Source organism: Oxyura jamaicensis, chromosome 14 (genome assembly GCF_011077185.1).
Source record: "Oxyura jamaicensis isolate SHBP4307 breed ruddy duck chromosome 14, BPBGC_Ojam_1.0, whole genome shotgun sequence".
Classification (NCBI taxonomy): domain Eukaryota; kingdom Metazoa; phylum Chordata; class Aves; order Anseriformes; family Anatidae; genus Oxyura; species Oxyura jamaicensis.
The window spans coordinates 2,832,704-2,847,610 of NC_048906.1; the positions used below are offsets into that span (position 1 = coordinate 2,832,704).

General features: G+C 70.2%; 1 protein-coding gene across 1 annotated transcript in view; it reads right to left on the minus strand.

The window, feature by feature from the left end:
- Positions 1-107: 107 nt before the first annotated feature.
- The window catches only part of MYO15A (myosin XVA), a 20,848-nt gene continuing 6,048 nt past the window's right edge, over positions 108-14,907 (minus strand). The window contains exons 9-64 of the mRNA XM_035339802.1: positions 14,767-14,830; positions 14,565-14,678; positions 14,271-14,432; positions 14,070-14,183; positions 13,877-13,935; positions 13,566-13,689; positions 13,378-13,473; positions 13,115-13,246; positions 12,737-12,862; positions 12,514-12,591; positions 12,047-12,201; positions 11,917-11,962; positions 11,678-11,802; positions 11,431-11,548; positions 11,156-11,331; positions 10,989-11,073; positions 10,785-10,838; positions 10,540-10,621; positions 10,322-10,452; positions 9,569-9,664; positions 9,226-9,461; positions 8,720-8,898; positions 8,547-8,619; positions 8,231-8,422; positions 8,043-8,149; positions 7,870-7,958; positions 7,626-7,752; positions 7,433-7,491; positions 7,270-7,333; positions 7,052-7,190; positions 6,824-6,914; positions 6,643-6,739; positions 6,302-6,423; positions 6,086-6,145; positions 5,903-5,978; positions 5,536-5,651; positions 5,345-5,463; positions 5,113-5,254; positions 4,815-4,926; positions 4,536-4,610; positions 4,048-4,265; positions 3,864-3,988; positions 3,689-3,755; positions 3,462-3,534; positions 3,161-3,234; positions 2,992-3,074; positions 2,635-2,765; positions 2,371-2,465; positions 1,996-2,073; positions 1,732-1,828; positions 1,496-1,656; positions 1,272-1,405; positions 1,038-1,171; positions 809-942; positions 374-539; positions 108-136 (exon numbers count right to left, since the gene is read on the minus strand). Coding sequence (XP_035195693.1) covers positions 108-136; positions 374-539; positions 809-942; positions 1,038-1,171; positions 1,272-1,405; positions 1,496-1,656; positions 1,732-1,828; positions 1,996-2,073; positions 2,371-2,465; positions 2,635-2,765; positions 2,992-3,074; positions 3,161-3,234; positions 3,462-3,534; positions 3,689-3,755; positions 3,864-3,988; positions 4,048-4,265; positions 4,536-4,610; positions 4,815-4,926; positions 5,113-5,254; positions 5,345-5,463; positions 5,536-5,651; positions 5,903-5,978; positions 6,086-6,145; positions 6,302-6,423; positions 6,643-6,739; positions 6,824-6,914; positions 7,052-7,190; positions 7,270-7,333; positions 7,433-7,491; positions 7,626-7,752; positions 7,870-7,958; positions 8,043-8,149; positions 8,231-8,422; positions 8,547-8,619; positions 8,720-8,898; positions 9,226-9,461; positions 9,569-9,664; positions 10,322-10,452; positions 10,540-10,621; positions 10,785-10,838; positions 10,989-11,073; positions 11,156-11,331; positions 11,431-11,548; positions 11,678-11,802; positions 11,917-11,962; positions 12,047-12,201; positions 12,514-12,591; positions 12,737-12,862; positions 13,115-13,246; positions 13,378-13,473; positions 13,566-13,689; positions 13,877-13,935; positions 14,070-14,183; positions 14,271-14,432; positions 14,565-14,678; positions 14,767-14,830 — 6,211 coding nt within the window. The remainder of the gene's footprint in view (positions 137-373; positions 540-808; positions 943-1,037; positions 1,172-1,271; positions 1,406-1,495; positions 1,657-1,731; positions 1,829-1,995; positions 2,074-2,370; positions 2,466-2,634; positions 2,766-2,991; positions 3,075-3,160; positions 3,235-3,461; positions 3,535-3,688; positions 3,756-3,863; positions 3,989-4,047; positions 4,266-4,535; positions 4,611-4,814; positions 4,927-5,112; positions 5,255-5,344; positions 5,464-5,535; positions 5,652-5,902; positions 5,979-6,085; positions 6,146-6,301; positions 6,424-6,642; positions 6,740-6,823; positions 6,915-7,051; positions 7,191-7,269; positions 7,334-7,432; positions 7,492-7,625; positions 7,753-7,869; positions 7,959-8,042; positions 8,150-8,230; positions 8,423-8,546; positions 8,620-8,719; positions 8,899-9,225; positions 9,462-9,568; positions 9,665-10,321; positions 10,453-10,539; positions 10,622-10,784; positions 10,839-10,988; positions 11,074-11,155; positions 11,332-11,430; positions 11,549-11,677; positions 11,803-11,916; positions 11,963-12,046; positions 12,202-12,513; positions 12,592-12,736; positions 12,863-13,114; positions 13,247-13,377; positions 13,474-13,565; positions 13,690-13,876; positions 13,936-14,069; positions 14,184-14,270; positions 14,433-14,564; positions 14,679-14,766; positions 14,831-14,907) is intronic.

Here is a 14,907-nt window from a genome sequence, read left to right on the forward strand (position 1 = left end):
GGGCTCAGGGGGGCTGGGGGGCATCGGGGGCGAGGGTGTCGGGGGGGCTGAGAGGAGCTGTGGGGGTCAGGGGTCTGATTGGGGCTGGGGGGCTGGGGAAAGGGGGATCACGAGGGGCTGAGGGAGTTTGGGGGGGCTGAAGGGGGATTAGGGGGGCTCAGGGGGCCCGGGGGGGGGGGCGAGGGGTCCGCATTCAGCACCCCCATTGTCAGCGATGGCAGCACAGAGCACACACGCAGGCGGTCCGAGCGCGGCGGCCTTGTATCAAATCCTTGTGGTCACAGCCCACGGAGGGGCACAAGGGGGGGGGGGGGGGGGCCCCCCCCGCCGGGGGCGCGGGGGCACCCCCCCCCTTTGTCCCGTGGCCCCCCGCCCCCCCCCCCCGGGGGTGCCCCTACCTGCTCCAGCTGCAGCTGGGTGATGCCCTGCGCCAGCAGCTCCCCCACCGTGATCTCCACGTAGGGGTAGCTGGAGCCGGCCGTCGGCCGCCGCGTCCGCGTGGCCTGGATCTCCTTCAGCGAGAACTTGGCCACCGGCTCCTGGGGGGAGGGAATTCGGGGAGGGGGGACAACAGGGGAGGTGGCCCCGAGGTCCCCTGCTGGCCCCATGGGGACTTGGGTGGCCCCGGGCGGCGGGGAACAAAGCGGGTGCGGGAGGAGCAAGGGTCGGGGTGCCAAATATTCAGGGGTCCCCACGGTGCTGGGAGAGGGACGTCGGCTCCACAGCTCTGTGCCAGCCCGGAGTAGGGCTGCAGGGGATGGGAACGTGGGGACCCCCCGGCCGGAGCCCCCCAGTACCCCACACCTACGTGGGTGTCCTTGCTGAGGAAGTTGAGGCCGTTCTGGTTGACGGCCAGGATGCAGGGCGAGACGATGGCGTTGTTGCTGCAGCTCTGGATGTAGAAGAAGGACGAGCCGAACATGGGGTAGGCGCTCAGCAGCCCTGCGGGGCGGAGGACGGGGGCTCCGTGGAGGTCCCAAAATGCCCACGGAGGAGCCTCCGGGGGGGCATCCTGTCCCTGTCCCCGTCCCGCTCACCCAGGAACTGCGCCCTGGCCTGGTGGGCGCTGAGCGCCTGGGCTTGCTGCGCGTGCTGGGTCACCATGTGGAGCCAGGACTGGGCCGTCAGCAGGTGGAAGAGCTGCGGGGGGACGTAGTCCTGCACCTCCCTCCTGCGGGCACAAGGAGGACGGGGCCAGCTCTGGCCAGCGGGTTCCCCCGGTCCCCGCGGGCCGTGAGCTCCCGGCCGTGCCCCCGCGCCTCCGTCCGTACGCGGTGGGGAGCCGGTGGCCATCCTTGGCGCGGTGCTGGAGGGCGGCCAGCTTGGCCACCTGCTGGAAGTGCTGCTCTCCCAGCCTCGAAGGCGGCAGGACGGTGAACAGCCCCTTGAGGTAGTCGGGGAGCACCTGGAAAGGCGGTGGTAGAGGGGACACGACACAGCGTGACCACCTTGGGGACGGGGAATACCCCGGGGGAGCCCCGCGGCGCGGCCGGACCTGGTTGTAGTGCACGGTGACGTAGAGCTCGTTGTCGAACTTGAGGGGCTGGCTCCAGACCACGCGGCGGCACCAGAAGGTGTAGCTGGCGTCCAGGCGCTCCGTCTCGGTGGCCACGTCCAGGATGTATTCCCGGCGGGTCAGCGGCCGCACGTTCTGCCCTGCAGGGCCCCGGCAGCCTCAGCTCGGTGTCCCCGTTGGGCGCCCGCCCGGGGGCACGGCCAGCAGCCCCTCACCTCTGTCGGTGACCACGAAGAGGATGTACTCGTCGAAAGCCTCCGGGCGCTGCAGCCCCATCTCGCAGCACAGCTCCTCGATCACGTCCTGAGCCACCTGGGGCAGGGGGACGCGCGGCTGGGATGGTGCCCGGGGGCTCACCCTGCGCAGCTCCCCAGGGAAGAGACCTCCAAGAGCCCCCTTTTTTTTCCCAAAGCGCCAAGCCCCCCAGCCCACCGCAGCTTCGGGGTGTCCACAGCGAGCCCCTCGTGCCCCCGACTCACCGAGCACGTCTTGATCTTGAGGTGCCGCTCGATGCCGCCGGGCAGGAGGAAGAGCTGCCGCTTGGCGCTGCGCCCAGCCTGTACGGGGACAGGGCGTGCTTTTCTCGCAGCGAGACCCCCGAAAAGCACCCCCAAACCACCAGGACGTCCCATCCTGTGCCTTGCCCATCCGGCCATAGCGAGCCATGCTGTCCCCCTAAAAGCTCAGGGCACCCCCAAGGTGCTCCCCCAAGGAACGTCCCCACAAAGTGCCCCGTGGTGCCATCAGCTCAGCCCCGTGACGGTGGCCGTGGGGGGCTTACGAGCACATCAAGGTCATCCCGAACCTCGGGGGGGGGGGGTTCTGAAGCCCTGCCCGTGGGCACCCGGCCTCACCACCATGGCTTTGAGCTCCATGCTGCTGGGGAGCAGGCTGCGGCCACCAAACTGCAGGGTTTTCCTTAAGTTTTGCTCGCAGGCTTTGGAGATCCCTGGGGGAGACGGGGACCGGCGTGGTGGCGGCAGACCCGGGCGCACGGGGCACACCGGCTCTGCGGCACCCCGCAGGCACCAGGACAGAGCCCGGCAGGATGGGGCTGGGCAGTGACATCGGCCCTTCCCGGGTCCCCTAAAGGTTCCCGGGGTGGGCACAGCCCCTACCATGGAAAGGGAGCTCCGGGCGCCCGCTGGCACCCTGCAGGAAAGCCAGGAGGAAGGGTCTGAGCACCTCGGAGCACTTGTAGTAGGCGGTGAGGATGTAGAGCAGCCTCCAGCCCTTCTGGCAGCTGTCCCTGCAGGGAAGAGCTGGGGCTGAGCCCCCCGGGCAGAGCCAGGGGTGCCCTCGGCAGCTGAAACGGCACCCACAGCCCTGGGGAGCAGCCCAGCACGGCAGGGTGCGGGCGGCAGTGGTGGCACCCCCAGCCCCTGAGTGTCCCCCCGGTGCCGGGGTGGCTTGGCATGGCCAGGGACACAGCTGTCCCCAGCGCCAGCCTGGCCCAGCATGGCTCCAGGACTCACGGCTTGGAGCTGGTGTTGTCGGTGACCTGCTTGACAATCTGGCAGTACACCTCGTCCCGCAGGACCTCGTGCTCCGCGCACAGCTAGGGGAGAGGCACGGCTCGCTCCGCGGCCGGGGACGTCCCCGCTGCCACCCCCGGGGGGCTCACCGCCCCGGCACGGGGCTTACCTTGAGGATGGTGCAGACGATGTCCAGCTCCGTGTGCCCCCTCGGAGGGTGGTCGCCCATGAACTTCATCACGGCTGGGGGGCAACAAAGGCACACGGTGACACAGCTCGCCCTGTCCCTTCCCCGGGGACGTGCTGCCCTCCGTGTGACAAACACCCCAGCCTCCCGAACCGCTGCAGGGGGGGGCGATGAGGCTGGAGGAGCATCGGCAGCTTGGGCCACCCCAACTGCTTGTCCAGACCCTTCTCCAAGGATGGGGGTCCCGTGGGGACAGGGGGTCGGGGCGGGTGGCCGTGCCTACCTTGGAAAGCCTCGGTGGCCAGCTTGCTGATGCTGCCGTCCGTGAACTCGATGAGCGATTCCTGGATGGGGACCTGGCGGGGAGAGGAGCACCCGGAGGGATGGGGTGGGCGTCGGGGGGGCACTCGTGGAGCTCCTGAGCACGTCAGGACCTCAGGAGGACCCGCGGGTGACGGCGTGGCAAGGGACACCCCAGGCACGGGGCGGCACCCTGGCACTTCCCCGCACCTTGGTGAACCTCAGCATCTCCATCCCGTCGGGCCCTTCCTTTTTAGCCTTCATCCCGCAGGACTCCCTGTGAGAGAGAGGGGTGAGGGGAGCGGCTGGGCATGGGTGACCCCACCACGGGGTGTCCCCACCACGGGGTGTCCCCACCACGGGGTGTCCCCACCCCAGCGCTCACGCGGTCCCGTGCCGTGCCGCGCGGAAATAGCGCCTGGCGAAGGCCAGCATGGGGCAGGTCCCCACGATGTCCCCAAGCTGGTCACCTCCGTCACCCTCCGAACCCCCGGGGAAGGCAGGAGACACCTGCAGAGAGGGGCTGTGGGCACGGGGCACGGCCCCACCGTGCAGGGTGACCCCCCCACGGCAGCACCCACCTCGGTCCTGCGGTCCAGCTCCTGGGCCACAGCAGTGGAAGCCACGGCCACGGCCACGGCCCCCGAGGCTGCCACCCTGCCCTGCTTGTCCCGGGGCTCCTCTTTCCTCTCCGCCGGCAAGTGGACGAAGTCGGGGGCGGCGACGGGCTGGACGTACTCGGCCGGGAAGAGCCCCGACCTGCCATGGATGGCCCCGAACTTCCACCCTGCGCCGGGCAGAGGGGTGGGGATGGCCCCGGGGGTCACCCCCGCACAGCCCCTGCCCCGCACAGCACCCGTGAGCCCTCCCCGGGGGGGGGTCTGGATGTGGCTTTTAGCTGGAAACAGCCAGGGTTTGGTGGTGATCAGGGGAAAAGACACAGGAGAGGGGACGCAGACCCCAGGGGACACAAGGACACGGTGCCAAAATGGCCCAGGGCAGCAGCACACACGCTGGGGACACGCTGGGGACACCCCGGCACCCCAGAGCCACCCACCAAAATCCTGGGTGCCCGTCTTCATCTCCTCCAGGTACATCACCTTCTTGCGGACCACGCAGCCGTAGTACTGGTCTGGGGGGACAGGGACAGGGGCGTCACGGGGACCTGCCACCCTCACGTCCCCAAACGAGGCCGTTTTGGCACCGGGCAGAGCAGCGCCGTGGTGCCAGGGGCAGCGGGCGATGGTGAAGCCGTGCCGGGGGGGGTTGGCTCTCCCGAGGGACCCCCCCGGCAGGGTGCAGGGCCATGGGTGCGGGGACCTGGGGGGCCGCTCACCTCGCTCGGGGCGCTCCAGCGGCTGCAGGTGGATGATGTCCCCCTTGTGGAAGCTGAGCTGGGCGCCGTCCTCCGGGCTGTAGTTCCTGACGGCCACCACGTACTGCGAGTCCTGGGGACACCGAGGGGCCGGCGCAGCCCTCGCATGCGTGCACACGCGTGGAAATCCATGCGGCCCCCCCAGGAAATCCGTGCACCCCCGTGGAAATTCAGGCACACGAGGGCTTCAAGCACCCCCAGCCGCAGAGCCACCCCAGGGTGCCAACCCCACCAAGCCCCCGGGAGGTGCCCCCCCCACCTTCCTGAGCTCCGTGATGAACTGGTCCACCATGGCCTTGACCTGGGGGGCCTTGGGGGAGAAGAGGATGAGCTTCTCGCTGCTCAGGTTGAACTCCAGCATGTTCCTGGACGGGGTGGTCACGAAGAGCACATCGGCGTAGCTGGGGCAGGGCGAGGGCAGGGTGAAGCACCCGCGGCACCCAGCCCACCCCGGGGAGCCGTGCGGGGCCGTGCCGCCTGCTCGCCCCTACCCGTACGCCCGCAGCACCCGCAGCTGCTCCCCGGGCACGTTGGTGCCCTTCACCAGCCGCAGCAGCTTGATGCCGGCGTGGGACACGGCCAGGATCTGCACCCCCGTGCCCACGCTGCCCTGCGGGACGGGACGGCCACATCAGACAGGGCACGGGGACGCCACCAGCCTGTCCTGTGGCTCTGTGCTCACCGTGGCGGGGAAGAGCCGTGAGAAATACACCTCGCAGCCGTCCCGGGCGGCAGCCACGATCTCCTTCTTGACGCTCTCGGTGGCCACGGGGCTGAAGGAGTCCAGCTTGTTTTCCGCTGCCGGGGTGGGGGGGGGAAATACGGCACGGGGGGCAGCCCCCGGCCCCCGGGGGGGGGGGGGGTCCGGACGTGGGTTTTGTGGTGGGAGCGGGGCTGCTTCACCCCTTTCCCAGCCCGGCAGGATGCACCCCAAGCCTGGCGGAGGGTCCCCAGTTTATGGGGACAGGCACCAAAACGGCCAGGTGGGAGCCCCCCGGTTGTGATCCCCCCCCCCCCCGGGGAGCAGCAGGCTCGGGGTGCGGCGTTACCGAAGAGGGACTTCATGCGCAGCCGCTCCTCGGGGCTGATGCGGATGCAGGTGTCGGAGAGCGTGTCGGTGAAGATCTGGGCAAGGGGCGAGGACCACGGGCAGCGAGGTGCCCCCCCCCCCCAGCCTCCTCCCTGCCCTCGGACAGGGCACAGGAGGCTCAGCGGGTGCGGGGCTGGCTCACCTGGCGGAAGATGAGGTCCAGCAGCAGCGGGTTGTTGAAGCTGTCCTTGGGGTAGAAAACCTGCCAGGAGGGACGGCAGCACAGAGAAAAAAACCCTCTATCCGCGCACCCCTCTGCCACCAGCCTTGTCCCAGCACAGAGGGGACACGGAGCCGATGCTGCTGCCCGTGCCACGTCCCCCTGCCCCCTCCCCGTGCCCCCCCCCCAGCCCCGCACCTCCTTGCGGATGTACATTTTCCACGGCACGTTGCGGTAGGTGTAGAAGTCCTCGCTGCAGCTGCGGTGGAGCTGGGTCTGGACCTGCTGCGCCTCGGAGGGGAGCTCCCGGGACACGGAGACTGCAAAGGGTGGGAAAGCCCTGCGTGTCCCCGGGGGGGGGGGCACCGACAGCCCCTCTCCACCAGGGGAAACTGAGGCACGGGGGGCACGGAGGGCTTAGCTGGGCGCAGCAGCTATCCCGTGAGCTTGCCGCGGAGCTGGGCCCATATCCAAACCCATCGGGCATCACCCAGATGAGGACGAGATGCCCCCTCTGCCCCGAGCCCCCCCGGTGATACCTGGGGGCCGGGTGGCCGCTGGTCTCCCCGTCGGCGCTCGCGGCTGGTACCCGCCACCCGTGACCGGTTTCACCGCGGCCACCGCCTCCGAGGGTCCCTGCGGGGCGGCGAGCGGGCTGTGGGCAGGGCTGGCGGCAACCCCAGCCCGGCACGGGGGACCCGGGGGTGGCCCCGTCCCTACCACGGCCGCGGGCACCTGGGCTGCCGAGAGCTGCTCCTTCAGGATCTGCATGGCTTCCTCGTGGGGGTCCAGCTTCTTCCCAAAGAGCTTGCTGCGGAGCCAGCACCCCAGGGTCACCCGCACCCCATGGTCACCCGCACCCCGTGGTCACCCGCACCCCAGGGTCAGGATAAGGGGGCCGGGGGACGTGGCTGGCAGCCCCGTGGCTCGCTGCGGGGCCGGGGGTACCTGGGGGGCTGTGCGCCGCGCGGGGCGGGCTGGCACTGCCGGATGATGTTGCGGATGTTGTGCGTGGGCCGTGGGAAGTGCTCCGAGTTGAGCCGGGAGTGCCGCACCGGCTCGCCGTCCCACTGCCGGGCTGTGGGAGCTGCAGGGACAAGCTCTGGCTCGGGCACCCCGTCCCCTCGGCGGCACAAGCCGAGGACCCCAGCCCGGGCACCCCTTACCGGCTTTCTGCAGGTAGGGCCGGGGCTGAGGGACGCGGGTGGGCGACCCCTCCGCTGCTCTGCCCTGCAAGGACGGTCACGCCGTGAGGACCTGGCCCCCGTCCCACTGTCCCCCGGTGTCCCCAACGCTGGGCCCAGCCCCTCCTGGCCCTGCCCCACTGACCGGGGGTCCTGGTGGGTTGGGGTCCGCCCAGCGCTGCGGGGACGGGGCTGGCTCCGCTGCTGTGAAGGCAAAGGGGAGAGCTGGGCCAGCCCGGCACTGAGGGCTGCGGGGTCCCAGGGGGTCCCGGAGCCGAGGGGCTCGGATCAGGTGGGGAAACTGAGGCACAAAGCCAGGGACAGACCCCGGAGCTCACCCCTCAGCTGCCGCGGCTCTGCAGGCGCAGCGGCTCTGGTCTGCTTGGCATCACCGCCTCCCTCCCCTCCTCCTGTGCCCCCGCCTCCCTTCATCCTCTGCACGAGGGCAGCCGGCTTCTCCAGCTCCTGGGGAGCAGCATCGGGGGGAAGCTGAGGCAGAGCCCCCTGGCAGAGGCTGGGCCGTGCCCCACGCCCCCAGCCCCGCTGTGCCTCAGGCAGGGGGGGGGGGGGCGCAGCTCTCACCCCGTTGCCGTAGGACAGCACCGGGTCGAAGAGGCTGTCCAGGTACCGGTCCAAACCCTTCTGGGTGCGCGGCTCCCCGAAGTCGGAGTCTGGCAGGCAGGGCGCAGGATGAGACCCTGGCCCCGCAGGCAGCTCGGGGCCGGGGGAGCAGCGTGGTGCTGGGGGTGCCGTACCGTGCGGCGGGTACCCCTCCGCCTCCGCCAGCGAGGGCAGCGTGGGCGCTCTGACGGCCGGAGGAGGAGGCACCTCGTCCAAATCCACGCCGCCGTGCCCCTGCGCCCTGCGGGGAGGGGGCACTTGCTTATACTGGAGACCCCCTGAGCCCATCCCACGACCCTGCGGCACCGTGCCGGGTACCTACGCCTGGCTGGCACGGCCGCGGCTCCCCGCGCCTTCCCAGGCGATGAGGAAGCACGACTTCTGCTTGGGGAAGCCCTGCAGCAGCTCCAGGTCGGAGATGAGGTCCAGGACGTAGTCGTGGCCGGCCAGCTCGGCCCACTGGGCGCCCGCCTTCATGGCCACGGACCAGCCCCGCCAGCCCTCCGCCAGCCCCCTGCCGACAGCGGGCTGCTGGTGGCGGCGCCCCGGGGACACCGTGTCCCACGAGCTGGGCACCCTACAGCTTGGGGTCACCCGAAATGGCTCGGGGTGATGCTGGGTGCTGTGCCAGCGGGTACCTGTGCTTCAGGACATCCCCGGCCAGGTCCTCGCCGGTGCTCCAGGAGTGCACGGGGCAGGAGAACGCGTCGCCTGGGGAGGGACGGGCGGTGAGCGCGTCCCCAGCTCCCCTCCTGCCTCCCGCTGGAGGCCCCAGTGGGGTTGGACCCCCCTCCGAGCCCCGTCCCCGCACCGTTGAAGCAGAAGAGCTGCAGGGCCATGCTGGCTTGCCGCCGGTTCGCCGTCCACTCCAGCAGCGAGGGCGGGTAGGCGCGGGCGGCCGCGGCGCCCAGCTGGGACCGCGCCATGGCGTGCATCAGCTTGCGCTGGCACACCGGCTTGTAGCCGGCAAAGGCGTAGTCGGAGACAAACCTGCGGGGAAGGGGGGACGCTGAGGGGCTGCCCGGTGGTGGCCCCAGGCACCTGTGACAGTTTGGTGCTAAGGGACCGTGGGGGGGACCTCAGAGCGTCCCCAGATGCCAGCAGCGGCCTTGGGTGCACGTGCCAGGAAGGTCCTGAGGGGCACCGCTAGGATGCCGGGGGGGGACACAGCAGTGCCACCGGGCACACGTGGCAGGCTGTCCAAATGGGACCCTGCGGATCTGGGGGCTGTCCCCACCCCGGCGGTCCCCAGCGAGACCCCGGACCCCCTCCCACGCCCTGCCCCGGGGTCCCAGCGAGCCCCCGTCCCCGGCTCACTTGAGCAGGTACTTGTCGAAGGCGGCCGAGGGGGGGAAGGCGCTGAGGCAGGCGGCCAGCAGCAGCCAGCCCCGCTCCTCGTTGTTGACGTTGGTGTTGCGCCAGACCTGGTTGGCGGCTTGTGCCAGCAGCTCGTCCCGCAGCCCCGGCGCCGCCAGCCCCTTCTGCACGATGTAGTTGCCAAAGAGGGTCTCCTGCGAGCCGCCCAGCCCCGGGTCGCCCATGAAGCGCAGGATCTGCCGCGGGGACAGCAGGGGCAGAGCGGGGCGGCCGTCCTGCTCCTTCCTCCCACCCCGTCTCCTCCTCCTCCTCGCGGTGCCGCAGCCCGCGCCGTCCCACCTACCAGCTTGAAGAGGCCGAGCGCCTCGTGGCACAGCTCCTCGTCCAGCCGGGTGAGCGGAGCTGCCAGCGGGGCCGTCAGCATCCCGAAAGCCGGCTCCTGCAGCGACACCCGCACCCGTGGCTACCCGGGGTCCCAGGGGACCCTGCCACCGCCACCCGGGACACGGTGGGAGGCGCAGACCCACGGTGCTGAGCATCGCGGATGGAAGCTATGGGGCTGGGGGGGCAGGATGGGGCTGGCACCGCCGTGAGGCTGAGAGCGGGATCCGGCCCCGGGGCTGCTGCTGGGGATCCCGGAGACTTGGAAAACACACGGCCAAAACAGGGGGGAGAGGAGGAAGAGGAGGAAGGGCGCAAAGCAGCCGGGGCCAGGGACGGGGGCCCGGGAGCAAGGCGACCTGGTCTCCCGGCCCCGCGGAGCGGCAGCGCCCGAGGCGGTTCCGGATCTGCCCCGCGGCGGGCGTCCAGGAGGGCTCGGCGGGTCTCTCTGCGATAACCTCAGCGGGGTCCCCCCGGCCCCTGGAGACAACAGGAACCCACAGGGAGGGCGGGCGGGCGGGAGGCTGCCTCCGGCCCCGCGCAGCACCGCAGCCGCCCCGCAGCCGGCCCCTCTCATGCCCCGTGGCACCGCCAAGCCGCATGCGGGGGACCCCAAACCAAACCACTCCACCGCGTCCAGGGTGCCGAGGAACCCCACGAGCCCCTCGCCCACCGGGGCGGGCGCCCACCGCCGGGCTGCCGGTGCCACCCTTACCTGGAAGTGGCCCCGCACGTACTTGGCCATGGGGTAGTCGTTGATGTCGAGCGGGAGGGTGAGCTGGGAGTCGGGCTGCAGCGCCGGGGGCGGCACCAGGACCACGCAGCCGGCGTTCACCTCCCGGGCGGCTACGGCACAGCCGGCAGCTCCGGCACCCGCACCCCACGGATGGGGACAAGGGTGGCCCAGCTGGGATCCACGCCGGCCCCACTCACCCGCCGCGGCCTCCAGCAGCCCCATCAGCTCTGCGGGGATCTCCAGGTGCGTCACGTCCACCACCTCCCTCCTCGTCAGCTCCTGCCACGAGCACAGGGACGGTGCCCGCTTGCTGCGCTGCTCCTCGGCCCGGATGCCACGGTGATGCATGAACGCATGGCATGGACGAGGGCGTGACAGCATCGCACACACATCGTTCGCACACACGCTCCTGCCAGCACTGCGCACACCCTCACCCCGTTACCTGCTTCATCCTCTCCTTCTCCTCCTCCGCTCGCCGGCGGGCGTCCTCCTTCCTCTGCAAGCAGAGACGCCGCGCTGAGCAGGAGACCCAGCGCCACGGGACACCCTTGGGGTGCCATCACCCACCAGGCACTGCCCTGAAGACCTGGGGGGGGGCTCGGGATCCCGTGGTGACCCCCCCGTGCCGTGCCGTTGCCCACCTCACCTTGAGGTACCGCCGGCGGTTCACGTAGATGTGCACCAGCGACCTGAACTTGATGAGCGTGTGCCTCATGCGCCGGTACCGCTGCCTGCGGGGAGGGCACCGCTGTCACCCCGTGCCACCTGCTGGGTCCCGTCCCCCCCCCCCCCCGGGGTCCCCCAGGCCCCCACCTGGCCAGGTAGCCTCGCGCCCGGCTCTGCAGCAGGACGATCTTGCGGCGCAGCGAGCGGAATCGCCGCTTGATGAAGAAGGTGCGGGCGTAGCGCTGCAGCGTGAGCGCGGCCAGGTGGTGCGCACGGGCTCGCTTGCTCTCCAGCGCCTGGTAGAGCTGCTCCTTCAGGAAGAGCTGGGGGGGGGACAGGCCGTGAGACCCCCGATTCGGCCGCCTCCCCTCGCTGGGACCCGAGCGCCCCGACAGCCTGGTGGCCCTTCGGGGGGTCGGTACCTTGGTGACGCCGACGTAGTACATGCTGGGGCTGACAGGGCAGAGGTTCCTCAGCATCTCCACGCAGTTGGCCCCGTTGGGAACCACGTTGGACCACATGTCGACCAGGCAGCGGTACCTGGGCGAGCCCGTGACCCCGTCACCACGAGGGACGCCTCCCCCTGCCGCAGCCCCCGGCTGGGGACGCTGCCGCAGACCCTCCCCGCAGCGACGAGCTCCGAGGCACCGTCCTGAGCCCCCCTGGCACCTGTCGATGAAGACGAGGAAGGGGATGCGGATGGGGAAGCCCTCCTTGCGGATGCGGATGGTCTCCAGGATGCCCGAGTAGCGCAGCTGGCTGCTGACCACGTCGGCCTCGAAGAGCCCCGGCTCCTGGGGAACGAGGGGGTGAAGCCACACGAGGAAACCCAAACCGGCGAGGGGAAGGGGGACGCGGGGACCTGCGTGCCACCACGCGCCCACCACGCCGCCCAGGCCAGCTCTCACCTTCTTGTTGTTGGGTTTGAGGCAGCGCACGAAGAAGGGGTTGCACCTGCGTTGGAAGGGACAACATCAACCACAGGGGACGGGGGACAAAGCCAGCCCTGCCACCAGGGCACGTCCTGCCCGCCCCGACCTCTCCATCTTCTCCACCAGCTCGAGCAGCGACTGCTGGAAGCAGGCGGCCACGGTGGGAGCCTTGTAGCGCCGCGTCCTGGTGCTGCTCCTCCTCACCAGGCTCCGCTGCCGGGCCAGCACCTGGGCATGGCCGAAGAAGAGGTTGGCCACCACCTTGGAGGGACGGGAAGGGTTACGGAGGAGGAAGGCGGCCGCGGTGGCACAGCACCCCCGGGTCCCCTTCTCGGACAGGCCACTGGGTTTTTGTGGCAGAGGAATCCCAAGAGGGGGGATGCATTGATGGAGGGGGCAAAGCCTGGGGAACCCCAGGGGAAAAGGGCACGGGGCCGAGCCTGTGGCATCCTCTGCTACCGGTCCCCTGGTTTCCTGAGCCACGGGGATGAAAGCTTGGGGACATAAAAGCCGCACAGACCGATGTCCCCCTGCCCCGTCACCGCCCGGCCCCGAGGCTGGGCAGGGCCCTACCTTGGTCCTGCTGCTGAGGAACAGGTCCAGCACGTCCTGGCGGACCTGGTCGTAGTTCTTATCCAAAAACTTGTGCACCTGGCAAACAGCAAGGCCTCCCGGTGAGGAGCACGGTAGGGGGACGAGGAGCTCAAGGCCAGCACCCCCCAGGGCCGTCCCTCGCCCCCCGATGTAGGATCATCCCCGCGAACCTCCTGTATTTAACCCAGCCCCAGCCCCGCACCTGGTAGGTCACCTTCCCCGCGTAGTGCTTGATGGTGAACTCGGGCAGAGGCATCTTCGGCTTGGTGTACAGCGGGTTGGTGCCGTGGTGGTAGTGACACTTCTGCAGGAACGTGTGGTCCGTGGCCTGGGGGTGGCACGGGGTGAGGCTCCGCGGCACCCCTGGGAGGCACCCGAAGCGCTGCCCCCCACCCAAAAAAGGGGAGAAATCCCCCCCTAAGCGGGCTGCAGGCTGGGAGGAACGCTTCCAGGCTGATTCAGGAACCGGCCAGCCCCAGCTCTCAGCTCTGCCGTTGCGGCTCGCGGGCACCGGCTGCTCCGTGCCTCGGTTTCCCCACTGGCACAGAGGGGTGCGCTCCCCGGGGCGACGTGAGTTCACCTGGGGGAAGCAGCTCTGGTCGTCCAGGATGCGGAGGATGCCGTAGGGTTTTTGGGAGATGAGGTCGATGCAGGGCTGGTTGTCGCTGAAGGGGATTTCCTTCCACTCGATCTGCTCCCGCAGGTACTCCTCCTGCGATGCCGGCCGCGCGCTGAGCCCCACGCCTCGGGGTGGGCACTCGGACACCCCAAAAGTCCCCGGCTCCGTGGTGACACCGGGGGTGGCCGGGGACGGGCAGACCCCAGCTCCTCTCCCCTTCCCACCTGCTCCTCCTGGAAGACGATCTTGTTGAAGAAGAACTGCAGGTACTCGTTGGCGTAGTTGATGCACAGCTGCTCGAAGCTGTTGAAGTTGAGATCCTGCAAGAAAATCGAGGCTCGTGGCTCACGGCACCGCAAAGGAGCCGTGGTGAGCTGGGGGACAGGGAGGAGGCGGCGGGGCCAGCCCCCACCTCGAAGCCGTAGATGTCGAGGATGGCGATGGAGAGGGCGTCCTGCCGCGGGTACACCAGCTTGTTGATGCGGTCGGTGAGCCAGCCGAAGAGCAGGGCGTACAGGGTCTTGGCGATGGCATCCCTGCGCGGGTGGGCCAGCAGAGCGCTGGCACGGGGCACCCCGGCCACACGCAGCGCCCAGCCCAGCCCCGGCTGGGGCCTCAGGTTGGGTCCCCAGCATCGAATCCACGCCGGGGATGCGGTCGGGCCCTTTTCCAGCCCCTGTGCCATCCCCGTCCCCCCGCAGCCCAGACCCCCCTTCGCCCTACCTGGCATCCACGGCGCTTTCGACGGTCAGCGGGGTGAAAATCTTCTCCCGCAGCGTTTCCTGGTTGGGGACACCCGAAGCCATCGGCGTGGCAGAGCTTTCAGCCCCCGCAGCCGCGGATCCGGACCCGCCGGGATCCGGCAGCGCTCGGAGAGGAGGGGACCCACGGCTGCCCCCCCCCCCCGCGCACTCACCGTCACCTTGAAGGTGATGGCTTTCTGCAGCCCCTCGGGGGACACCTGCAGCAGCTCCGCCACCGTCCGGATCTCCGTGGCGCTCACCACCGTGGCGATCTCCTGGCAGTCGGTCTGCGGGACGCGGGGTGACACCGAGGCCCCCTCCTCCGCACCCCAAAATCGGGCCAAAAGAGGGCAATTCGGGGCCGGCGCGGGTACCTCGTATTTCTCGAAGTAGACGTTGCCCAGGTGGAGGACGGAGGAGAGGATGCGGAAGATGCTGTTCTGCTCATCCACGCTGAAGCCCAGCACCTCCATGGTGCTGAGCAGCCGTCGGAAATCCTCCGCGTCGTCCTTGCCGGGGATCTCGCAGTTCCCACCCTGCCACGGCCCCCAGGGTGCCATCGGCATCCCACCCCCAAACCTGGGTGTGGGGGGGGGGGGGGGGGGCGCGGGGAGACCCCCCAACCCCCCGAAAGGGGGGGGGGGGGGGCCCGGGGGGGGGGACGCAACCTGGTTCAGGTAGTAGTAGGTCTCGGCGCCCTGCAGGCAGTAGCGCTGCCGCTGCTGTGCGGGCAGCCCCGCCAGCATCTCGTAGAAGATGTGGTAGTTGCGCTCGCTCTTGGCCTGCGGGGCAGGGAGCTGAGCTGTGACGGGGGTGACACGGAGCCGGGGGGGGGGGGGGCGGGGGTGTCACCCCCTCCCCGTCACCCACCTGGAAGACCACGCGGGATTTCTCCAGCAGGTACTGCGAGGTGATGGCGCCGCAGATCAAACCGCTGCAGGGGCGAGAGCGGGCGCCCGGCTGGCAAACTGGGGGCTGGGGGTGGCTCCGCGCCCGCCCCAGCTCCCCCCC